Source organism: Maylandia zebra, linkage group LG23 (genome assembly GCF_041146795.1).
Source record: "Maylandia zebra isolate NMK-2024a linkage group LG23, Mzebra_GT3a, whole genome shotgun sequence".
Classification (NCBI taxonomy): domain Eukaryota; kingdom Metazoa; phylum Chordata; class Actinopteri; order Cichliformes; family Cichlidae; genus Maylandia; species Maylandia zebra.
The window spans coordinates 19,890,742-19,916,920 of NC_135188.1; the positions used below are offsets into that span (position 1 = coordinate 19,890,742).

Below are 26,179 nucleotides of genomic sequence, written 5' to 3' on the forward strand. Positions count from 1 at the left end.
GTTGGTCTTGGTTTTGTTTTTCATTAATCTGGCAGTTCTGCCAAAGAGCTCCTGAGCGATGAACACTTGTTGAACTCACAGCCTTGAACCTTAATGTCGAAATAATTAACTCTTTGCAGGACCCAGTATCCTCTGGTTGGCTGATAGTTGTGTAGTGTGGTGCAGTAGTAGTAATTGCATTGTTAGTTTTGATCTGATTTCCCAGTTTGCTGCTATATCCAGTTTACTCTGCCGATACAAAAGAGAGAAGTCATCTTGATTTTTCGCCAAATCATCCAATTCTGACCTCCTTGTTGTTTGCATGATGGACAGGCTGATAGATGTGGTCAGGCAGGAGTCTCCATGGACTGTGATGTTTAAAGATGACGCTGTGATCTGTAGTCAGAGTAGACATTAGAAGTAGTGAAAGTTGATGAGTTTAAATTCCTGGGGGTCAACCATCCAAAATAAAAGACGGTGCATAAGAGAGCTGAAGAAGAGAGTGCAGGGAGGGTGGAGTGGGTGGAGACAGGTGTGCAGGGGGATTTGTGACAGGACAGCAGCAAGACTGAAATGGAATGTTTACAAGATGGTAGTAAGAATTGCTGTGATGTATGGTTTGGAGATGATGGCACTGGTGAAAAGACAGGAGGCTGAGCTGAAGATGTTTAGATTTTAATTGACAAGATTAGAGACTGGACAAGATTAGAAATGAGTACATCTGCGGTTGAGCTGCTGAGGTTGAGCATTCTGGAGACAGAGAAGCAAGGCTGAGATGGTTTGGACATGTCCAGAGGAGGGATAGTGGATAGAGCAAAGGATGGAGATGGAGCTGCCAGGCAGGAAGAAAAGAGGAAAAACTCAGAGAAGATTCATGGATGTAGTGAAAGAGGACAGAGGCAGAAGATTGGTGCAACAAAAGAAGAGGCTAGAGGAAGACTGTGATGGAGGCAGATGATCCCTTAGGAGCAGTCTAAAGATGAAGAAGAAGAAAATATCCAGCTGATTGGATCTGACTGTGCTTATGTTAAACAGCATGTGTTGCGGAGTCATTTCTTGGCACATATTGGGCCCCTTACTGGTGGGGCATTGTTTAAACACCATTAATCCAAAAGATCAGCTTTGTGGTGGAATGGGAAATTTCCATCATGGGTGTGGAGTTGAAAAATCTGCAGTAACTGTTTAATGCTATCATGTCAACATGGACCAAAATCTCTGAGGAATGTTTCCAGCACCTTGTTGAATCTGTGCCATGGTCAATTAAGGCATCTGGATGCAAATTGGGGTCCAATCCAGTGAACTGGGTAATTAATTAGCTGGTGGGTGTGTAGAAGATTCAAAAAGTACACCAAAAATGCCAGATGTTGCATGTTCTTTTAGCAAAATGATTACAGTATAGTAAGCCAAATAAGCTAAAGTTGGTAGATGGTAGTATGTACAACCAGTCTAAAACAAGCTTAAAAGACATCAAAGACTTCAAAAGTAGGTCAAAATCCAATTCCAAGATAAAATCCACAACCAACCCCAAAATACATCTCAAATACATCTTGAGCCAAAGACCAAATCCACTGCCGTCTAAAGCCTGGTCCAAAGTCATAATCAGAATCAGTCCAAAACTAAACTCAATTATTTTTTTCGAAAATTAGTCCAGACCGTGTCTAAAACCAGTTTAAAACCAGTTCCAAGATCAAATTTGCAGCCAGTCCACTACACACTCTGAAACAATTCCAAAACAACTGCAAATCTATTCTAAACCCAGAAACCAGTCCAAGGTCGAAATCACAATTTGTTTAAAATCAGTCCAATACTGTCAGTGTTGGGAAGGTTACTTTTAAAATGTATTCCACTACAGATTACAGAATACATGCCCCAAAATGTATTTTGTAACGTATTCCGTTACGTTACTCAATGAGAGTAACGTATTCTGAATACTTTGGATTACTTAATATATTATCGTTCTTTTTACAACTACATGAATGTACTATTGCTGTGTGATTTATTACTATTACTGAAGGTCTGAACCATGGTAAAGGGACCTCTGGCTAATACGTCGGTTCCGTGTTGGGCTTGTAGCCAAAAAATGCAGTCGAGTCTTAATAGCTTACTTACAACTGGGCTCGTCAGGCACTCTTCTTGGCTGCAGTGGTTATTATTATATTTACATGCTTCCAGCTCCCGTTTCTGCTCGATGACAACTCGTAGTTTTCCACACGCCTTTTTCTCCCTCCTCGCGCTCACAGACACATAACAGGTATGGCAGTCCATTCTCCCTGCAACATGGACTACACTGCCCATGAAGCTACATTCTTTAGGGCTATGCCTGTAGCATTCTGCCTATTAGCTTAGCACAACAACAACAACAAAAAGGCGCTCTCTCACCCAGGAAACACACAGTCGCAGAGAGAGCGCGCGTCACCCTGTAACCATGGCAACCGTAACGCTGCCGCCTGGAACAACAGAACGTAGCTGTCAAACAAAACCCAAACAGTCCTGACCCGCGACAATATGAAACAGGAAAATACCGCCGTGTAATCCATTTATTTCAACAAAGTAACTGTATTCTGAATACCACCTTTTTAAACGGTAACTGTAACGGAATACAGTTACTCATATTTTGTATTTTAAATACGTAACAGCAGTTCATGTATTCCGTTACTCCCCAACACTGAATACTGTACATGTTCGAAAGTCTAAAAGTAGTAAAATAAGCTCAAAACCAGTTCCAATATTTGGTCCAAAACCAGATGAAAACAAAGTTAAAATCTATACAACAGTGGTCCAAAAAACCTTGTAAATACCACCTTAAAACTAATAACATATTAACCAAATGTGAAGCCAAAACCCTGAGCTCCAAAAATTATCTAATTTTATGAGATGATGTGAAAAAATTCACACAGGAGCTGCAGCAAGTTCTCCAAGTCCAAAAAGTTGTGCAGAGAACTGATCATCAAGAACACATGAGGACCTAAAATGACACCACGTGGAACCCCACACAAGAAAAAAGACGTTACTAATCCTGCTAAAGCTTTTCTTTGTTGTGCGTTAGAGTCAAAGTGTGATCCTGAGTGGCAACAACGCACAACAACACGCCTGAGGAAACAAGATAAAGAGGAAACACATGAAGGGGAACAGTAGGGAGAGGGGCGAGAGAGGCATGCCAACAGCGAGGAGAGGGAGAGAGAATCCTAATTTGTTCCTCCTTTGCTCTGTCTTTTACTTTAAGACAAACCATCACTCCCTCCTCCTCTTCCTCCTTCTCCTCCTCCATCTCCTCCTGAGCTTTCTGTCATCAGCCTCAGGCTTCACACACATACTCACAAAGGAAAACACACACACACACAAATCACACGAAAACAGAGTCGCGGGAGCAGAGGTGGTGACAGTGCTATTTTCAACCGAGCCTGAAAAAGTAGGGCTGTGCATGTGTGCTTTCGAGGGGGGGGGGGGGATGTGGCAATGACAGATGTAGAAAGACAGTGAGCACATGTTTTTGTGTGTGTTTAATTGTTTTGTGGGTATAAAAAAAAAACTCAAGCACATGTTAATCACTTTAAATGTCACCTTTTTTTCCTCCAAACACACACACAGGTCGCTCTGTCAGACTCATCTCGCTCGCCCAGTCATCGACCTCCTTCCCCACAACACACCCACAACGCCCGTCCCGTCCCTCCAGAGGTGCGCCGGCTCATTGTGAACAAAAACGCCGGAGAGACGCTGCTACAGCGAGCCGCCCGGCTGGGATACGAGGTAATAAAATGCAGACACACACACACGCACAGGTGTGCGGAGAGGTGGGTAACAGTTTTAAATTAGGCAGTCACAACTGTTGGTTGTACGTGCAAATTTGATTGACTTTAGTTCAGTTTGTAACATTTTAGTCCATTTATTTATCGGGGCCATTTTTGGCTAGTTTCCCTCGAGGACAATGTAGTCCATTTTCCCCTTGAGAGCTATTTTAGTCCAGTTTCCCTCCATCAGTGTGCACGTGTGCATGTGGTAAGTAAACTGCATGTTGTGTGTCTTGCAGTGTAAAAAGCACGTAAAGGATAGTTAAGAGTAAAGAGGTACAACTGGTGCCTTTACCATCTTAGTCCAGTTTTCCTCTTTGAGCGGGGTTTTGGCAGAGGTTGAAGCAAAAACTGAAGTTTGATGAAACCATTGAACAACACTTCTGGTCAGCATTGATTCTGGCAACCCATCAGGCAACTCTGGAGAATTTGTTTCCTGTTCATGTGTAGTTTCCTGTTTATGTGGAGGGGGTGGAGTGCTGCTGTCCTCAGCTGTGGATATGGTTGGAAAGGAATAATTTGAGGATCCCCTGAAACCCACTGACACGTCATCCACAGAGGAAGCAGTCTGGGGAGGATGACTCACACATTTCTGTCGTTAAAATCTCTGAAGTAATTCAACAGCTGTTTATTGGACTGACTGGGGTAGGGGTTTCTATTCTTAAGAAAGGCAACCGGAGGATGTTCTCCTTCAGCAGGATCCCACTCCTCAGTTTCTCTGAGAAGGTCAACATCAGGGCATACTCAAGGTGAGATTTCACCTATTGGTCAATCCTCAACTTTAGGTGGAAAGATGCAGTTTTCATCCTCGTTGTGGACTTGGAGAAGCTATTCAGCCATGTGCCTTGAGGTATCCCGTGGGGAGGGATTCAAGGGTATGTGGTATCGGGCTTGTTGTCACAGGATATTTGGGTCCTGTACAGCCGCAGTGGTTGGTGGTCTTAGACTTTTGTCTCTGCTTTTGCAGATTGTGTGGTTTTGTTGGATTTACTGAGCCTTGACCTCTAGCTCACACTGAGGTGGTGTGCAGCCAAGTGCGAAGTGGCTGGAACGATAATTAGCACATTCAATTCTGAGGTTCTCAGCTGGAAAAGGATGAAGCCCACTCCAGGATGACAGCAAGTTTCACATGAAGTAAAGCTGTTCAGAAGTTCATAATTGAGGGAAGATTCGAGCAAGACATTGACAGACAGATTGGTGAAGATGCTGTAGATTTACTGGTTGATTTGCCCTCAAACATAAACACGAGCTGTGAGTAGTGACCACAAGAAAGCTTATCACAGCCAGCTGTAGATGCCTCCTTGGTGAGATGTTCAACTGGTAGGAGACCCAGGACATGTTGGAGAGATTAAGTCTGTTGCCTTGCTGTCCCTGTTGTCTGAAGAATTGGCATCTTTGCTTAAACTGCTGCCTCTCTTACATGAAAATCTGAGTCCAGTTTTCCTCTCTGACATGTAAGTCTAGTTTTCCAGTCCAGTTATTCTTTGTTATATTTGTATCCAACTGTCTTCAGTGGTTTTTTTAAATGTCATTCTCATCAGTAAATTCAGTTCTGATTATAAACTCTAAGAACAAGAACAAACATCACTGAATTCATGGCTTCTGGATTGTTGCATCAAAATGCTTTAAAAATAAATGTTTTTTTTTTTATCTTTGATGTCAGGCTAAAAGAAAATCTTTTCGTTTTTTAGATTTTAGTTTGGCATTATGAACATCAGACATGTACACCGAAATACACTTGGACGTTTTCACACATTCATCCATTCATCCTCCTCCGCTGAGCATTGTTCTGCCTCACTCACTCTTTTTCTTAGCGGAGATCATTAATTCACACACTCCTCTTCTCGCCTTCCTTGAACTTTAATCCCCCGCTTCCAGATGAAAAAGATTAGAGAGAGACTTGCTTCCCATCCTTTCACATCCCCTCTCTCTCTAATTGAATTAGCCCTCGGCTCACCACTCACTCATTCCTCTTTTTCCCTGGTTTGATTCATTTTTCATAAAAATGAAGTCTCACCTTCATCTAAACACAAACTGAAATGCACGTGTGTACCGATCTACAGCAACAATATTTTCAAATTACCGAAGCAATAATTGGATCCGAAAGGAACAGTTAAAAGAGATAAAAATCAGGCACTGGTCTCATTATTGCAAGTGCAGAAATAGTGAAAAAGTGTGTAAAGAGTCTCAGCTTTTCTTTGCCGCATTTCAGAGCAGCAACAGTTGATCAAGATGACTGCAGTTCATAATCAAAGCAAAAAACTGATGCTTTCATGTTCTGTTCTCAAATGTGAAATTTTGCTGTAAAGTGAATGGGTTTTTCTTTTCTTTTCTTTTTTTTTTGCTGATTGTACAAAAAATGGAAAGGCTCCTCTGTGTTCTTGAATGATAATTGGAAATGAAAATACTCATGAGATGCAGAACCATTTTAAAACACTGCATGACCAAGAAAAAAAAAATCAGACAGTGTAATATTATATTGGACCATGTTTAGCTTTGATGACAACACAAGTGCATCATGGCATCGTTTCAATAAGCTTCTGTCCAGTTTTGCATAATTTTTCACCAGGATTGTGAACACATGAACAGATGATGAGTAAGACTGTTGTATAAAGACTTCTACAGCACATCCCAAAGATTCTCAGTAGGGTGAAGGACTGAACTCTGTGCCGGCCAAATCATGTGTAAAAAAATAAATAAAATATAAAATGATGTCACATGCTCCCTGAAACACTCAGTGTGAGCCCGATGTATCCTGCCATTGTTTTCTGGGAAGATGCCCGCGCCATCAGGGGAAAAAACTTGATTATTCAGTCCGATAGTCAGCTGACGTCATTTTTTGTGCACATAATATCACTGAACCTCGACCTGACCAACTGATGCAACAGATAATATTGTTGCCCACTTAGATTTGTAAATTAGGCAACAGGCGTGATGGGTGCTTCACTTCATCCACCTCTCGTCGTACCTTTATGCACCCATACCTCTGAACAGGCTAAATGTGAACTCATCAAACGCCATGACATTTTCCATTGCTTGAGAGTCCGGTCTATGTATGTTCCCTAGCAAACTAAAGCCTTTTTTTCTGATTAACCTCATGATAATTGGTTTTCTTAAAGTTATCTACAGTGTATCAGACAGTGTAATATTATATTGGACCATATTTAGCTTTGGTCCCGTTCCCTTGACTTCTTGGTTTTCCTTCACCATCAGAATGCCAAGAAAACCAGCCAACTACCAAAATTACCTCTAAATGATGCTGAACTGATGATTAATGAAGGTTTTTATTTTTATTGTTGTTTTTAATAATTTTAACATTAAACATCTGATTCAGAAAAGTCTGATAAAAATATCCACCTGCTAGTAAATATATGTTGTAAACTATTGTTGGAAGCAGGCTGATATTACTGTCCCGCTTTCCTGGCTGTCATCTCAGGTAACATCAACTTGAATTTGTGACATTGTGTTACAAACATCACAGCACTTTTTTTTTTTTTGTTATTTCACTCAAATTCACTCAATGGGCTTGAAAATTAGTTTGGGATTTTTGTTTTGTTTTGGGGGGTTTTCAGGGTCACACACACACATTCACATGGTGTGAATATTTCATGCTCTGTGTGACGGCTCCTGTCAGGGCTCACAGGTGTCGCCTAGCTTCTCGCTCGCTCTCTCTCTCTCATTGAGGTGCAGCAGTGAAGCTAATGAGCTCAGTTTGCATATGAAGCCATCATCCATCATCGCACACACACACACATTAACACACAGGTTTCCGTGCACACGTATAGAAGAACAGAAACAGTGAGGCTTTAATTATATTCTTAAGGTGGAACTGCTCTTTACTTGTAACATGATGTTTCCATGTTGGTATGTTCTCCATATAGTGTGGAATAATAAAGCCCTGTGAAACAAAAGTGTGTCTTTAAGGGCTACTATATATTTTTTAGAGCTAAGGACAATTTGATTGAGGTGGTTGGTTTTATTGTTTGTATAGATGACTGTATCATCTACATAGAGACAACTAAATATTACCACATTAACCCAACAAAACATTGTTTATCTGATCACTTTTTTGTGTGTTTGTGGTGATATATATTTAGTCCTGTGCAATTCTTGCAGAAGGTCAAGTGGGATGTGTAAGGGGGGGGAGTCAGCATGAGTAAAGAGTGGAAATGATATTCACAATAAGTCAATTTTATATGTATTTTATTAGTAAACTCTTTTCTTTATTTTGGAAATAATATTAGGCATTCTGTTGTTGTTAGGTCATTTTTTTCTCTCCTGGATTTCAGTAACTTCTTGTGGTCATTTGCTGATTGGTTCCAGCAACAGTGCACGATGTTTGTGGATTGATAACATATGGTGCAGCTAACAGAATTAATATTCCCATGATGAATTGAAGTCACATTCAGGGAAGATGGAAATGAATGTTGAGACGTTTCTACATTTGTTGTACAATTTGTAGTTATCATTTGCACTGTTAACTTGGGGACATCTTTTAAAGACAGTAAATTTTTCTGGTGGCACTGGTTGGTAAATGTAGCCAAAAATCACCTCTTTCTAAAACCAGAGTTGCTACTGGTGGCCACGTTTGGCTAAGTCACACAGACCTAGAAAACAGCCAGAAACCCACTGGTCACTAAGAGAAAATCTGTATTTCCTGAATGGTTGGCAAGTACTTACTGGCAGTAGCTAGGTAAAATTAGTCATAAGGTGGTATTTGATGCTGAACTAAAAAGCTCTTTGAAATTGATTTGTTCACTGGCAGATTGCTGCAGTCTGCAAATACTTACCAGCTACTTGCCAAATAATAGTGAGACCTGATAAAGTGCAAAGCAAAACAGAAATGGCAAACATTCACCTTCAAGGTAAGGTTGAGCCTTACAACTGCAACCAGCACAATTTAAAAAGTACAACCTTTACTTTGAAGGTGACTAGTCCCCTTTTATGGTTTGTATCAAACTTTGTGTCTTTGTAGACAAATCACCATTTTCCATGCAAACTGCAGAGGACTATGGCAGTCTACTAGAAAGTTTTTGATGCAGCATCCTTTTTAGAACAAATTCCATGTGGTGACTACCATCGGCCCTGAGCAACCACACAACAACTGGCAAGAAAATACACTTTTTTCCCCCTTGTGACCTGTGGTTTCCAGGGTATCATAGGGGATGTATTCACAGAGGTCTCAAGGCTTGTGTGACTGCAGCCTGACACAACATCTTGCGTGTATAGCCAAAATTGTGCACACTGGACTATTGCAGAAGGATTACAACATTAGAATGAATGCAAGATGAAAAGTTGTTCATATTCTGTGATGGGTTTGTGACAGGAGGGAAAATTTACTGTGGTCTCAATTTGTTTCCACATTTGCAGGAGGTGGTCTTGTATTGTCTCGAGCGGCGAATCTGTGATGTCAACCATAGAGACAATGCTGGGTACTGTGCCCTACATGAGGCCTGTGCCCGTGGCTGGCTGGGCATTGTACGCCACTTGGTGGAGCATGGAGCCAATGTCAACTGCAGTGCTCAAGATGGAACCAGGTACCTTGCATCAAAGGAGATTTCTGCATTTGTTAGATTAAAATATAAAATTAAAGTGTAATATGAGTTCTTGCACAGGTTTCCTGGATGTTTGAATCCTATCCACTATCGGTAATTCATGAAAGATGTGTAAATGGGGACAAAGCTGAAACTGAGGTCATGAAAAATCAGATGGACTTGCAGCAAACGTAAATGTTTTGCAGGCTTAATCACATTTGAACCAAATTTTAGAAATGAATAACCTTTATAAATTTAGAAATTGCTTTTATTGTTTGTCCATGTGAATACAGAGTCAGAAGTGTTTTAGATGCCTTATTATGTTTGAGCTAGTCCAAGAACTCAAATCCAGTCCAGATTCACATCTTATTATCTACCTTATCTAAATTAAATAAGGTTATGTGAATATAATGGGTTATGTGTCTTCTTCCAGTGAGCACATTAATATTAGAAACTGTTAAGCACAAAATAAAGTAATTTAAAGTCAGGTAGCAACAGCTGCTGCTGAAACAGATTTTAAAAAGTCCTTCAAGTGATGAGGACAGATTCAGTCTCTCTTTCTTCTTTTCTCATCAGGCCACTTCATGACGCTGTGGAAAACGACCACGTGGAGGTGGTGCGCTTCCTGTTGGCCTGTGGCGCTGACCCTACTCTGACCTCCTACTCAGGACGAGCACCAATCAACATGACCCACAGCGCTGCCATGGAAACCTTTCTGGAGGGTAGGACAATAAGGAGAAGGAAGAACATTTGTGTGTGCTGTCTGTTAACTGTTGCTGTTTTTTACACATAAATCAAGTGCTGCTGATGATAATGTTTTGACATCTGTCACTTTCTTATCTGGTCAGATGGACTTAAGTTTTCAGAGCCATTAATTGACTAAAAGTTTTAGGTGGCAGTGACAGTTTCAGGTCTTGCATACTCTGCCAGTTATGAATATGGAGCATCACTACACAGACGTTTTCACATGCTCAGGTCTGGACTCTAGCTGAGTTCGTGTCCAAGATTGTGATGAATTTTTTCGTAAAGCCAGGCAGTCCAGTTTTTGTCTTAAAATGTACACCTAAACCCTGAGATCGTTTGTCCTCCTGAAAAGGTTTTCAGGATCGCTCTGTATATTTCTAAATTCATCTTTTCTCAGCCCCGGTCACCAAAAACCATTCCTTCAGCACGATGCTACCACCACCATGCTTCACTGTAGGGATGTAGTTATTAGTAAGAAATAGCTTCATCTTGCTCCACCAGTGCTTTTCCTGTAAGGTTCCCTATAAACGATTATCAAGTCAGAATGTCTTTGCTGAGAGACATAACAGAGCCACAGAGTGGTGTCCTGAAACAGGAACTACTGTAGATGAATCGATAAGGTGCACTCAGAACACCATATATGTTGTCTTTCCTTGCTTTTTTCTGGTCACAGTCAAGAATCTACATTTCTGAAAGGCTTGCCTTTTTGAAGGGACCTCATGAAGCAGTCAGGCTGCCAGCTGTCAACACTCAGATCCACAAAACAGGATAAAACCACCGACTGTCCCACTTGCTCCCATTTTCTGTCCTGATGCGCTTCGCTGTGTTTACAAAAGTCATTAAAATTTACACATAAAAAGTCCTTTGTCCTCCGAAGAAAAATGAACAAAAGAAAGTGGAAAAAACAAAGAATTAAACATATCGTGAGAGCGAGAAAAACAGTGGAGTAAACACGGAGGAAACAGAAAGGAAAGCGATGCAGCCTGAGTGTGTGTGTTTCTGTGTGTTAGTGTGTGCGCTCGCCAGCCTGTCTGATTACCATTCCCTGCCTCTATTTGTTCTCTCTCTCCATCTCCCTTTTTTCCCTCTCTCTCTCTCCAGAGGGGTTTAATGAGGCTTGGCTACTGAATCCCAGAACAGCTTACTGCTACACACACAGACACACACACACACACACTCCTGCCAGCATCCGTCTACTCAGCGCCAAGCGCCGCGGCGACGAGCCGGCACCGTCTGAACACAAACACTCATCTTCTTCTTCCCATCTTTCACTGTGGGTCTGTGTGTGCGAGTCTGTGTGTGCGTGTCTATGCGTGTGCGTCTGTGTGTGGCTCTATTGTTTTCATCTCGCTGCCTTCATCCTCTCTGATTGGTCGGCTCTTTGATCAGCCACAAAAGCCACTGACTCTGCCGTTCTCTCCCTGCAGACTATCTCTCTGACCTCCATGGAAGGTCGGAGGGCGATCCGGGAATCTACTGGGAATTTTACGGCAGCTCAGTCTGCGGTTAGTTTACACACAAACACACACACACGTGCACACACATACACACTAATGACATCGTCAGAGGAGAAAGGCAGGAAGGCTGGGAAAGATAAATAATTTAGGATTAAAGGAATTGCATGGCCTGCAGCTGAAGACAAAAGTTAGATGAAAAGAAATGCAGTTGAACTTTTGTTAAAAAAAAAAAAAAAATCCAGGGACTCAGAAAAAATCAGGACAAAAGGAAGCTTTGATAAACCAGCCGGGACTAAAAGAACCACAGCAAACTCAATTACAGCTGATGGAACTACAACAAAACCGGTTAGAGCTAACCTCTAACCTCTAAACCAGTTAAGAGTAAAGGCACTGCCATGAATTTAATTAGGAATATATAATTACCCCTAACCCAACTGCAATGACAAGAACTACCATTACACCACTCATAACTACTAAACCTGTGTGTAATGATTCCAACTCTAAGACACTGGTACTGAAAACATTTGCATTTATCGATATTTCAGTTAACAGTTAAATGAGAATTAAGTGTAAATACAAGAGCAGCTCGTTGTCCAGTAACAATTGAACTGAAGTTTAGGATAGGACTAAGAAATTTAAACTGAAGGTTTGGGGCTCGAGAATTAATGGTCTTTGGAAAGTTACAATTAAAGAATTAAGACCACATGGTAGTGAGCAGTAGACAGCTGTTTGCCATCACGTCAGCATCAACCATGGAAATCACAGGTGACCAAGTCAAACTGCTAGCTCCCAGAGTATTTACAAGGAGGCCATTGGTGTTAAAGCAACTCACAATAGGGAAAGAAAGCCAGACTAAAACTGGGACTAGTGCAGAAAAGGACCTTCAATGATGATTTTTATGTGTTGTTGTGGACTCTTGTTTGTGCAGAGCCATCCAGTGAAGAAGGTGTATATAATATCCTTGCTGATCCACCGGGACCAGAGGAGGAGGAAGAAGATGAAGAAGAGGAGGAGGAGGAGGAGCAACGTGCTAGGAGGGAAGTGTTTGAGTTTGAACTCTCCGACCGACCGTTGCTTCCCTGCTACAACATCCAGGTGTCACTTTCCCAAGGGTAAGTCCAAAATACCCACCGTCCTTATGTCCCTCTTAGAAGCTTACATAACCAGAACGTAAAGGTCAAAAACAGGAGCAAGTATGCTCAGAATATCAACTTAAGAATCTAATAATGAGGACAGATTTAATAGAGCAAGAGTTTAGGTAGCTTTTTCCACCAGCACAGTATACTTGTCCATGCAGAGCCAGCTCTGGCTTGATGCCTTTGACATCAACCTGCATTTTGACAGCTCTGAGAAACAAACATTACATATAAAGGTGGGAAAATATCCATGTGAACAAGGAACTGCGGGTTGCAGCTGTGTGCCTTTTGTGGTGTCATGCTCATGCCAGCTTTTTGGTGCTGGCACCAGATCTTGTTGGTGGAAATGAAATAAATGTTTCCTTATTGGGCACCTGCAGCTCATTGTTGGAAAAGAGGTAAATGACATGAAAGACTAAAGCTTGTTAGAACAATGCGAGGTGGATATAGAGGATAAAACCTGATGGGCCTAAAAGATGGAGAAAAGGGACAAATGTCAAATTTTGTTGTCGTAAAAGATCTTGGACTCAAGGATGTAGATTAAACACATCGGAATAGCGGAAACAGAAACTTGGATCGACTGTATTAGAATTAACAGGCATTAGAATGGGATTAGGATTAGTGGTGCTCCTGATTAACTATTACTGTAGGTACTAGGTGGATAAAGTAAATTAGACCTCAATAAACTAGTGTCTGGGACATAAGTTAAAAAAAAAAAAATTAATTATAATAATATCTATCTATCTATCTATCTATCTATCTATCTAGATAGATAGATAGATAGATAGATAGATAGATAGATAGATAGATAGATAGATAGATAGATAGATAGATAGATAGATAGATAGATAGATAGATAGGTATAGATAGATATAGATATAGATATATATATGCTAAATATATATGCATGTGTAACCATGGAGGATGTCTATATAAAATAGCCTAGTCTTTTCTAACTAAAACAACATGTACATTGTAGCCACAGCTGCCCTGGGGCGCACTGACAGAGAATGAAATGCCTAGAAGTACTACAGGACCACTGGGTCAAGGAATTAGAAGTAAAGGAAATAGGATAAACAAAAGGGCCATAAGTGTGTTAGGGTTATGATTAAAAGATCCAGGCCAAGACTAAGAAGGCTGGGATGAGAAGAACCAGGGCTAAATCCAAAAGGACCAAAGGATCTAAGACAAAAGCCAAAGCGAGATGAACGAGAACTTAAAATGTATGCGTTAAACAAACAAGGATCGAACAGGCTTAAACAACATGTACCGTAAGAAACTGAACTAGAACTAAATTCAGGACTGAATGTTAGTGTCATGGGCTAGGTCTGTGACCCAGTGTTTGAGTTCTTATATGTATCTTTTGTATTCATTTGTGCCCTAGTTTAGCTCACCTAGTTAATTTCTAGATTGCTGTTTAGTCTTGTTCCTTAGTTGTTTAAGTCATCTCCCCCTGTACTAAGTCTCCCTGGTTCATGCGTCATGTCTGCGTGGTTATGTTTAGTTCATGTCATGTCTAATCTCCATGTTTCCTGTTTTACTTTGAAAGTCTGTATTCAATGTCAGTGTATTTAGTTTCAATTCTCCTGTCCTGTCGTTAGGTTCATGTGTGTCAGCTGTGCTCCCATGTGTGGCCACTTCCCCTGATCATCCCTCATGTGTATTTAGTCTCTGTGTTTCATATAGTCTGTGTCGTGTCGTCTGTGTTCCCACCCTCCATGTTGTCACAGCCAGTCTTAGTATTCATAGTTATGGTTTCCTGTGTCTTCATAGTTTTTTTTATTGTTTTACTTTCCCAGTTTAGTCATAGTTTAGTTTGTCACTGCCTTTCTGCCTTGTCTGCACTCCTTGTCACCAGCCACAATAAAGGCTCGCTTTCAGTTAAGTTTACTCCAGTCTACTCTCGTGTGTTCGCACCTGGGTCCACCACACACACCACCGCACGGTCTGCCTCCGCAGATTGTGACAGAGTTAAAGGACAAAGGACAAAAAAATGACTACAGGAGGTAAAGAAAACAGAAACGTAACTAAGTATATTAGGTAGAAAGCTAAGAGGACTAGGGACAAAAAAAATGTAGGTTAAAGGAACGGGGACTAACCCGTGTATAACCAAAAGGACTAAGACTAAAAGAAACACCAAATATTAGGTTTAAGGACTACATAGTACAGGAGAACTGGGCTTAACAAACTCAAACTAAAGCAGCAAGGTTAAGTAAGTCTAACCTGAGATTAAAAAAAAAAAGACCAAAGACTAATTTATTAATAATATTGGGGCTACAGAACTAGGACAAACACACTGGGACTAAATTAGGGCTACAGGCACTAATTCTAAAAGACCAAGGGCTACAGGAAATAGTGCTAAATGGATGTGACTAAAGAAAGAGGGACTAGCAAATACCCCACCTGTGTACACACTTTGTGTTTCTTATTCACACTCATTTTATCTTCTTCACACTCACACATTCCTCCTCAGTGTTGTTCTAACACGTCTTTTCACACTCGCACACACTCAGACACCAATTAAGGCGGCGGAAAGCAGCTCGGAAAGGAAAGAAGGGAGCAGCGGAGGAGGGAGAATGGATGAAGGGTGGTGCGAGAAGGAGAGAAAAAAGATCCTCGGCGGAGGAGAGGGAGGACAGACGGAGAGGTCGTTAACGAGGATTGCATCGCTGTGGCGACGCAGCTAATTGGCTTCCACTCCGTCTTCCTCCCCTGTCGCTTTTCTCCGCCTCTCTCTTTCTCTTCTTCGCTCACTCTCTTTTTTCCTCTCTGCCGTCTGATGTTGTATTAATGGCTCTTCCTGGATACAAGGCCACCGGGCAGCGACACACATTTCACCGAGCTGTTTAAAATTCAGGCAGCAACTGGCTTTAAAGCAACATGTGGCCTTGTCCATGGCACTGAATGTGTGTGTGTGTGTGTGTGTGTGTGTGTGTGTGTGTGTGTGTGTGTGTGTGTGTGTGTGTGTGTTAATCTGCCCTTGACACGCGCACACATTGACAGACATTGTGAATCAATAACAGCTCCATTGATGTTTTCAGTTGCTACAGCAGAATATATAAAAGAGGAGCTGTCACCTTCTTTTTTCCTCCCACCTTCCTCTTCCCTCTTTGGCATCCGTGGAAGCCAAATTTAAAATTTTGCCTCAGCTGAATATATAATATATAATCTGTCAAGCACCACTGCAGTCATTATACAGCAGCCCAAAGTGTTCAATATTAAATTATGGGCTCGAGCAGCAATGAGTGGGTGAGGGGTTTTATTATGGGCAATGTAGACCTCTTCAAACCTGAAGTCTTATTTTTTCAATGTACACTATGCGGCAGTAGAGAACACTCACTAATATGTCACGACTGGATTGTTGGTTTCACGCGCGGTACTCTCAAGATAGGGCCCTGTGAAACTGCAGTAGAATTCATTTCACTTTTAGTGGTTTCAGTTGTAGTGATTACTGGCCAATCAGGATGCATTGGGAGATTGTGTCAGTGTAAAAAATTGCACAATAGTGACACAGTAAAATTAACTTGCTTACTTGTTAAACACGATACATGTGTTCTTAAAAACTGTTACATGTAGTGGAAGCCTAATGCGGGAGCTGCAAGTTTGACAACTTTTTGTAGTGGCATATTCAAGCCACTTGACCAGATTTTTACCAATAAAACAAAAAATTTTCCTCAAGTTTTGACATGATAGCGTACCATGGAAAAGTATCGAGACACCCCTGAATTGTCTTGATGCATGCTCAATCATTCCGGGTAAGAAAATCCCAATAGGTTGATTTTGTTCATCGGGGCGTAGCGTTTTCAGTGGGAGTGGGGAATGAAATGTTTAACGGCTTATTGTTTATAAGGTTGGGGAAACCTGCAGTCAGCTGAGACTGAAGAGGTCACGTGGATGAGTGACGAAAAGTTTCTCCCACTGAAAACACTTATGTCCAGATGAACAGGATCAACCTTTTGGCACCCCTGAATTCTTATTATTTTGCTCCAAGAGGCCAAAAGCACAGGGACAAAATTAGGGCTACACGCACTAATCTCACTCAAGTTGTTCAAATCATAGGAACCTGTTCAATGTGTTAAAAAAATTAAAATATATATATATATATTGACATCGAACTTATCACTCTATGAGCCTTTTAAAACACCATTTGAAATTGATCTGTACATTTCCCCTTCTTGTTTCCTCCAGTCCCAGGAACTGGCTCCTTCTTGCAGATGTCTTGGGTCGCCTTCGGATGACTTCTCGGTCCTTTCGCCGCCTCTTCCCACAGCTCAACGTCCAGTCCATCCCTGAAGACGAGTTCTACCGGCAGGCATCCTTGTCACAGCTCCTGACAGGTCCTGATGAACAGGAGTTGGCCTCCTTCAGGCCAGATGTCAAAGACCCTCTGGAGCTGGTGGAGGCCACACCCGAGCTGGCTGGCATGCTAGGCTCTTCAGTGGAGTTTGTGGATAGTCGCTGGGACTCACTGGAAGCTTCGCCACCACCAACTCCATCTCCACCACATTCACCAAGACCGCTGCAGCGTGTTCCACCACCATTATCCCCAGAGCAACATGGACCAGATGCTGGTCCTAAGGTGGGAAATGTGGTGCTGAGCCAGACTGAGTCCAGGGGTCAGGGATTTAAAAACCTGGGATATTCTACTCCAGCAGAAAAGGCAGAAACTAAACTAAATCCCAGCATATGGGAACCACAAAAGCAAGGAATTAAAATTGCTGTGGGTCCTTCAACCACTAAGCCAAACATGACATTGAATGCTAGCCTGTGGGAACCACAAAGACAGCGTTCTAAGAATCCTCAGGTCATGGGTTCTGCTAATCCGGACTCTAAGATGGACTCAAACCTGTGGGAACAACCGCAGCAAGGCAATAAAACGGTCCAAATCACTTCGGTCAAATCTGATGTGATGGCTGGGACTAGCATGTGGGAACCACAGCGACTACGAAGTCGAAATCCTGGGATTTCTGATGCTAAATTGGACACAGCAGTATTAGAAACACCACGACTTCGGAATAAGAACATTGGGAATTCCACTCCCACTCATTCAAATGGTGCAGTGGATGCTAATGTGTGGAAACGGGAAAATCAAGGAAACATAAGCAACAGGGTTTTGGACTCTACAAACCCAGCTGCTGCAGTTGACTGTAGTGCTTGGGAACCCCAGCGACTGCGAAGTAAGAATGCTGGGATCTCTGGCCCTGCAAAGTCGGATGTCAGGGTGGATGCCACCACATGGGAATGTCAAGGAATAAAGAGAATGGGCAGCAACAGTGGAGCACCAAAAAGAGAGGCTAATCCCTGTGTCACCCAAGGTGAATGCACTAAGAACATAAAGATGGACCCTGCTTGGCAGAGGAACTTGACGAATGTTAGAGTTCATATCAGGGACTTGGGAATGAAAGTTGGCACTGTTCCAAGAGACTTAAAGAAAGAGCCAGGTAAAGTGGTTGGGAAAGGTGCCAGGATCAAAGGGAAGTCATGAAATGACAAAACACCAGGAAATTTGAAGAGACATATCCTGACAGAAATAAACTGAGAAGCATTCCAACATACATGTAAAAACATTGTAAATTAATATCTGGACATTGAAAAGACAGTTAACTCTGTGGCAAGACTGTACCAGTATTAAATGTGTGTTATATGTAAACTGTAAATAGTCTTTGTTTGTTTCGGGGTTTTGTTTGTTTTTTAATTTATGAGCACAGAATTGACGGATCATTTTTTTTCTTTGTAAATGCAGTCTGGTGTAAATACAATGGCATTCCTGTTGACATGCTAAGATTGTTGGTTCACGTCTGGGAAGCTGTTTGTTACCTTTGTGTGTAATTTTGTATTCAGCATCCTGTTGGCTTTTGTCACCAATCTATTACTGTCCAATAAATATGAGGAAAGAAAACAAATGAGTTAACTGTCTGAATTATCCTGAGCAAACTGCAAAGACTTGAGTTTATATACTCATTTTTACAGTCATGTAAAAAATAAAATTTGCACCGGATTTTGTAATCCGGTGCAAATTAGGTACACCTCATGATCCAGTAGCTCGTAGAACCACCGTCAGTAGCAATAACTTGATGCAGTCTTTTTTATGTATAACTTTATTATTCCCTTGTATCTTTGTTGAGCACTACTGGCTCACTTTTCTTTACAGCATTACTTACATTCACTGAGGTTTGTTGGCATTCATTAATTAACAGCTCTATTAAGGTCCTAATTTCAGCATTTCAGTGATGTTGAGGTATGATGTGATTGTAAATTGCAACAGGGGCCATGATAGAAAAACTGCATTATGCTGCTAACTGAACTTCCGCTCTTTGCAAACAACTGCAAAGGGGCATGCTAATGCAAAGCTAACCAAGGACCCAGAGTGATTTTAAAGCTGAGAGAATGCCAACCCAATATCTATAAATATATATGGTGGCCCCTAGATTAGGGCTGCCACAATTAGTCGACTAGTCACAATTATGTCGACTATCAAAATCGTAGACGGCTAATTTAATAGTCGACTCATCGCTTGAAGCTTTGCAAAATCCCAAAAGACGCAGGAATAAGTAGTAGGATTTAAGAGTGTAATAACGGACTGAAACAGAAGATGGCAGCACTGCATGTACAAGGATGCCAGCTGCCGTTAAACCCCAAAGAAGAAGAAGCAGTGTCCGGTATCGTAGCTGTGTCCAAATTCAGGAACCGCATCCTCCTGTGCCCACATTTGTAGGCCAATTATGTTACAGCGACACGACGAAGACTGTCCAAATTCGAAGACTCTGACAAATGCGGCCGACAAATGTGCCCTTCATTTCCCCAGATTTGAAAGATGGGTCGGGTGTATACTTTGCTGCCCAACCTATCCCAGAATTCATAGCACGGCCCTGCTCAGTTTCCAACAATGGCGGATGCTAGTTAGTTTTAATATTATTCTTATTATTCTTTCTCAGTCACAAAATAAATGTTTAACATATTTTCAGGCGAGAATGTAGCTGTGTAAACTTCAAATATCTGCTCAGTTTATCAAGACACCACATATTTTCAAAAGCGTTCAGATGTTTTTGGAGACGTCTGTTACCCACCAGCTCGATAGTTAGCCGGGGTTCAAGGCTCACTAGAGCCGGTGAGAACACCGGACTCCCGGCAAATCGTTTTCAAACCCGCCGCTGTCTTTCGCTACTCAGGTTAAACATGATATAGAAGTCACTTAGATAACTTAAAAATGTTCATTTTTGTTTTGTTTTTTGTATTTATTTGTTCCTGAGTAAATCGGTTTGGCTGAGATTAAACTTCTAGTTTTTACACAGCTGAATAAACGTCAAGCAGTCAAATGATTATCAGAAATGTGAGATGCTCGAGAACATACTCCGGTGTCCTGTTACATTTTAGATAGCAAGGAGCAGACGGCTGAGTTTATTAAACTCCACCGAAACAGTCTGCAAATTTCATTAAAATGTAATAAATGTATTGTTGCCTGTTATCTGTTGTGTCCCGCCGGCTCTGTTCCTGTGCTACGGCCAGTGTAACTACCGCCCTTCCCCCCTCTCCCCAGCGCAAGCACAAGGCTCGTGTGCGGAGTGAAGCGAAAAAAAGTGTGAGAGAGTGAGAGAAAGAGAGAGAAAAAACACGCTCACGTTGTTCACTTCAAAGAGTCGACTCTAACGGTGTGTTAACACCGAACGCGATGGATGCGAATAGAGCGTCAGGTTCACATGTAAAGTCAATGGAAAGGCGCGATGACCCGCGTTTGCGGCTCCCGCGAAAATTGGGAAGCAGATTTGCGTCGCTAAAATGCCAAAACGCCTGAAATGTGCGTCAGTGTAGCACGTTTGGAGTGTTTGACTCGCGAAAAAAACCACGCGTGTCAGTTTTTGTGTTGCATTTTGTGCATACGCGCGTTACGCGTCTACCGCTTGAGTTGGAAAAATCTGAACTCCAGCGTCAAATCGCGCCGCGACAACCAATCAGGAGCCTGGTGACCAGTGTTGGGAAGGTTACTTTTAAAATGTATTCCATTACAGAATACAGAATACATGCCCCAAAATGTATTCTGTAACCTATTCCGTTACGTTACTCAATGACAGTAACGTATTCTGAATACTTTGGATTACTTAATATATTGTGGCGAGTTCAGACAAGGAGGAGACGGAGGTATCGTTTGGTCTTGCTTCCCGTGAGCTAGCCAGGGAGCACAGCCGTTTATTACATTTGCAGAAGAACACACTGCCACTAGCTAACTGCTCAGCGCGGCAACCACAACACACATAGGGCACCCTCTGACCCCGGAAGGACACACCGTCGCAGCGAGAGGGCGTCACCCGTCACCATGGCAACATACACAAAACATAACTGTACAAGCAGAACCCCGAACAGCCCTGACCCGCTACAATATTATCATGCTTTTTACAACAACGTGAATGTACTATTGCTGTGTGATTTATTACTATTACTGAAGGTCCGCGACTCTGAACTGTAGTAAAGGGACCTCTGACTAATGCTGGGCTCACACTGTGCGATTTTTGGCCCATTTTGAGCCGATTTTTGAGTCGTGCGATCGTTTTGGCGATCGGCCCGATTTTGGCCTTCATCGTGCGTCGTGCATTGTGTAGTATACGTGGGGTAACGAGAAGCGATTGACACCTCACGACCAGCTCCCGATCATCAATCGCTTGGTCGTGAGGGTGTCACCGCAGTTTGCCACACTGCGCACGCGCAAACACAAATGTCAGCGAAAAAGACGGCGTAGCACGGCAGTGCAGCGTGTGATCTGGACACAAGCGATGGAGGCACAACCTGTAGAACCATCCGAGCCCTTTCGATGTGGCCTCACAAAATTATCACGACCACAACAACCGTGAAAATAGTTGGATCGACACTGCTGCTCAATCACAGCTGCCTGACCAATGTTTTTCATTAGCAATTTAGCAAAGTTGATGGTGGTGGTGTGTCTGTGTGAGTGAAAGACGGAGAGGGAGAGCGAGCGACAGAATTTCTGTTATAACCTTCATTTTTATGGACGCACAGTGTGAGCACTCAGGTCGCATCAGAGCATCGGGCCGTATAGTGTGAGACCCTGCATCGTGACCTATGAACTTCTAACCCCTGCGAGTCAATCGTACAGTTTGAGCAGGAGCTGAATCGCGCGACTGAAAAAATCGCACAGTGTAAGCCCAGCATAATACGGCGGGGTCCCTGTCGGCTGGTAGCCGAAAAATAGCTCTACTTTGTTGTGTGGGTCAACTTTTCTTGCGACAGACAGGGAGAGGCGTTGAAAGGCTGCTCCAACGGAACTTGTTGTTTTCGGAGGAAAACACGAACACAGTGTACAGTCGAGTCTTAATAGCTTACTTACAACTGGGCTCGTCAGGCACTCTTCTTGGCTGCAGTGGTTATTATTATATTTACATGCTTCCAGCTCCCGTTTTTGCTCGATGACTGCTCGTACCTTTCCACTCCCCTTTTTCTCCCTCCTAGTGCTCACAGACACATAACAGGTATGGCAGTCCATTCTCCCAGCAGCACGGACTACACTGAACATGATGCTACATTCTTTAGAGCTATGCTTGTAGCATTCTGCCTGTTAGCTTAGCACAACAACAACAACAACAACGAAAAGGCGCTCTCTCACCCAGGAAACACACAGTCGCAGAGAGAGAGAGCGTCGCCCTGTAACCATGGCAACCGTAACGCTGCCGCCTGGAACAACAGATCGTAGCTGTCAAACAAAACCCAAACAGTCCTGACCCGCGACAAAATGAAACAGGAAAGTACACCAGTGTATTCCATTTATTTCAACAAAGTAACTGTATTCTGAATACCACCTTTTTAAACGGTAACTGTAACGGAATACAGTTACTCATATTTTGTATTCTAAATACGTAACGGCGGTACATGTATTCCGTTACTCCCCAACACTGCTGGTGACATGGCTCTGACCTAGGTCAAAGGGGCAGATCCAGCCAAAGCCCTTCATTCTTCATTCAATATGGACGAAAAGCTAATCAGTGCCGTGGCAAATCATCCGGAGTTCTATGATGCTAGATACTGTAATGATGGTTAAGTGTTACTGGACAGTGACATGTTGGTTTTCTCTGCACACTGTTGTTGTTCCTTTAAGATTCATGTTTGGTTGGGCTGCAGGAAGTAGTGAGGGTGGTGTACAGGAAGGGGTGGGGGGACCTGGTTGTTCTGTGTGTGTGCCAGGCTGAAGAGAGGTGTAGTTCGAGAGCGCTTCCCCCTGAGTTAACAACCCGCTGGCTTATGTGCCGAATAAACGGACAAACTGAGACCCCAACCGTCTGGTTCTTGTGAACGTTACATTGGTGTCAGAAGTGAAGAAAGAAAAAAGAACCCCAGAACGCCCGAGACCCTGTTGCCGGCGACGCTTGCCGTTACGAGACGAGGATGTTGCCGGGCAGGATTAAGAAGGAGACGGAGGAGAGGGAGGTTCGTCCGTGCTCGCCCGCCCATGGAGTGAGGGAAACGGCGCTGCGGCTGTCTGCCGAGGCTGGATTTTCTCCAGGTTTGACTAGGCTCGGGAACTGTTCGCACAGCGGCCGCGATTCCGGCGGGAAGGAGTCGACCTCGCTTGGCGCGCCGTCACGTGATGTAAACAAACATGGCGGCGCCCAGCAAGCTGCAGCGAATATAAAAACGCCTAAGTTCAGCGGCAAGACGCCATGGGAAGTGTTTATCGCACAGTTCGAGCTGTTAGCTGTTGCAGCTGGCTGGTCTGAGGAACATAAAGCTCTCCAATTGGCTTTGTGCCTGTGTGAGGATGCAGCTGCATGCCTGCTGCTGCTGACCGAGGAGCAGAGGGGAGATTATAATGCTCTGGTCGGAGCACTTCAGAGGCGCTTCGGGCAGTATAACCAACCAGTGCTGCTGAGGTCGGAGTTCCACAACAGACGCAGATTGCCAGGTGAGCCCCTCCACATTTTGGCCCATGAAGTCGAGTGCCTTTGCCGGAGGGCGTATGACAGCATGCCACCATCAGTGCAGGCGGAGTTAGCTCGGGACCAGTTCCTGCAGGCCCTGAGCCCTAAAGAGCTCCGCATGCAAACTCAGCTTGCTCGGCCGGCCACACTCAGTGCAGCCCTGGAGCTAGCGTTGGAGAGGGAGATGCTTGCAGGATCCTCTGGGGGCGCTGACGACGCACACGTGGTGAGGGCTGTGTCAGCACCTGTGGAACAGATGGAGACGCCAGCGGGCCTGTGCAGTTTGGTGCAGACAGCTTCGCTGCAGTCGCCTTCCCCTCGGGCTGGCCCACACCGCCGACCTCAGAGCTGCTGGGGATGTGGACAAGTCGGACACCTCATCAGGCAGTGCCCCAAGCTTGCAGCGGTTCAGGGAAACGCCCACGGGCCCGTGTAGGCGGGAGTACACGGGCCTGGGAGAACGACATCCCCACACCACCTCCACCCGGTGCGGCCATCACTGTGGGCTGGACCCAGGTTGGCGGCTTTTGCCATGTTCCAGTGACGATTGCGGGGGTGTCCTGTACGGCCCTGCTGGACACGGGATCCAATGCAACGCTGGTCCGACCCGATATTGTCCCAACCGGAGCTGCTGTACAACCGACTAACGTGCAACTTAAGACTGTGACCGGTGATCTGGCCCCAATGAGAGGGAAGGGAGTGTTCCAGTTCAAGGTGGGGGACCTCGGTGTGTCTTATGCTGCCTGGGTGGCTGACGTGCAGGACGCCTGCATCCTTGGGCTGGATTTTTTACGAGCCATTGGTGGTGTACTGGACTTAGGCAAAGGCCTCCTCGTACTCCCTGATGGGAAGAAGGTGCCGCTTATTCCTCCCCCGGTCTGCACAGCATCTGCCGCGGCGTCCACCTCCACCGCAGAGACCCCTGCAGACCCGCCAGCAGAACAGCGAGCGGAGGAGGAGGAGGAGGAGAGGCTCTCAGCAGTGAGGAGTATCTGGTCAAAGAACTGTGAGGGGCTGACTCCACAGCAGCAAGAGAGTCTATGGCAGGTACTAAAAGAGTTTAGTGACATTTTTGCCCTGAAAGAAAGTGATGTTGGCTTGACACACTTGGTAGAGCACGTCATTGAGACCGGGGATGCCCAGCCTATTAAAGTGCGCCCCTGCCGCCTGCCCCTGGCTCATCAGGAGGCTGCAGACAGGGAGCTGTGTGAAATGATGAAGGCGGGCATCATAGAACCATCTGATAGCCCGTGGGCCTCCGCGGTGGTGATGGTGCCTAAGAAAAAAAGTCCTAGGATGCGTTTCTGTGTGGACTACAGACCACTCAACAAAGTGACGAAGAAAGACTCTTACCCCTTCCCAGGATTGATGAGTCCCTCGACTTAGTAGCCGGGTCCTCCTGGTTTTCCACCCTGGACCTGCGGAGTGGCTACTGGCAGGTGCCACTGTCCCCGGAATCCAGACCGAAGACAGCCTTCTGCACTAACAGGGGACTATGGCAGTTCAAAGTCCTGAGTTTTGGCCTTTGCAACGCTCCTGCGACCTTCGAGAGGCTCATGGACAGTGTGCTGGCTGGCGTCCCACGGCAACGGTGTCTGGTTTACCTGGATGATCTTCTAGTGCACGGGAGCTCCTTTGATGCTGCCCTGGATGCCCTGAGACAAGTGTTGGAGAGGGTGGCGGCTGCAGGCCTGAAGCTGCATCCCGACAAGTGCCACTTCATGAGGAGGGAGGTGGAGTTTCTGGGCCACAAGCTGGGTCGTGAGGGCATCAGCACTTTGGAGGAAAAAATTCACACCATTACCGAGTGGCCCACACCAGCAGACCAGAAACAGCTCAAAAGCTTCCTAGGACTGGCGTCTTATTACAGGAGGTTTGTGAAGGGCTTTTCCTCCATAGCCGCACCACTCTTCCACCTGCTGCAGAAGGACCGTGACTTCATCTGGACCCAGGACTGTCAGCAGGCGTTCGACACCCTCCGCAGATCGCTGACAGAGTCCCCAGTCCTTGCCCCCCCTGACCCCGCCCTGCCTTTTGTCCTGGACACTGACGCAAGTAATGTGGGGCTGGGAGCGGTGTTGTCGCAGGTTGGACCGGAAGGGGAGAAGGTGGTGGCGTACTTCAGCCGGGTCCTGAACAGGAGCGAGCGGCGCTACTGTGTCACACGACGAGAGCTGTTGGCTGTGGTGGCGGGGGTGAGACACTTTAAATACTACCTGTGCGGCACAGCATTTGTTGTCAGAACTGATCATGCTGCCCTTCAGTGGCTGATGTCTTTCAGGGAGCCAGAGGGACAGGTGGCTCGCTGGCTGGAGGAGCTCCAAGCCTTCAATTTCACCGTGGAGCACAGAGCAGGGACACACCATTCTAACGCAGACGCCCTCTCTCGCCGCCCATGTGCTGCAGCTGGCTGCCGTTACTGTGAGAAGCGAGAGGAAATAGAGCGGGAACTCACGACAATAGACGGAGCAGCACAGCTCGCCTGCAGGGTTCTTCTGGTGGTGGATGCAGCGGAGTGGAGGGCACGGCAGGAACAAGACACAGACCTGCTGCCGGTCCTGCAGTGGCTGGAGAAGGGGGAGCAACCCCTTTGGGATGAGGTCACTGGGTTTTCCATCT

At 44.4% G+C, this 26,179-nt stretch overlaps 1 protein-coding gene across 1 annotated transcript in view; it reads left to right on the plus strand.

The window, feature by feature from the left end:
* LOC101470062 (BCL-6 corepressor) overlaps positions 1–18,530 on the plus strand; it is an 84,827-nt gene extending 66,297 nt beyond the window's left edge. Inside the window, exons 8-13 of the mRNA XM_024798869.2 lie at positions 3,568–3,726; positions 9,138–9,304; positions 9,878–10,023; positions 11,473–11,550; positions 12,431–12,614; positions 16,827–18,530. Of these exons, the coding sequence (XP_024654637.2) occupies positions 3,568–3,726; positions 9,138–9,304; positions 9,878–10,023; positions 11,473–11,550; positions 12,431–12,614; positions 16,827–18,123 (2,031 nt within the window). The 3' untranslated portion in view covers positions 18,124–18,530. The remainder of the gene's footprint in view (positions 1–3,567; positions 3,727–9,137; positions 9,305–9,877; positions 10,024–11,472; positions 11,551–12,430; positions 12,615–16,826) is intronic.
* The last annotated feature ends 7,649 nt before the right edge of the window (positions 18,531–26,179 follow it).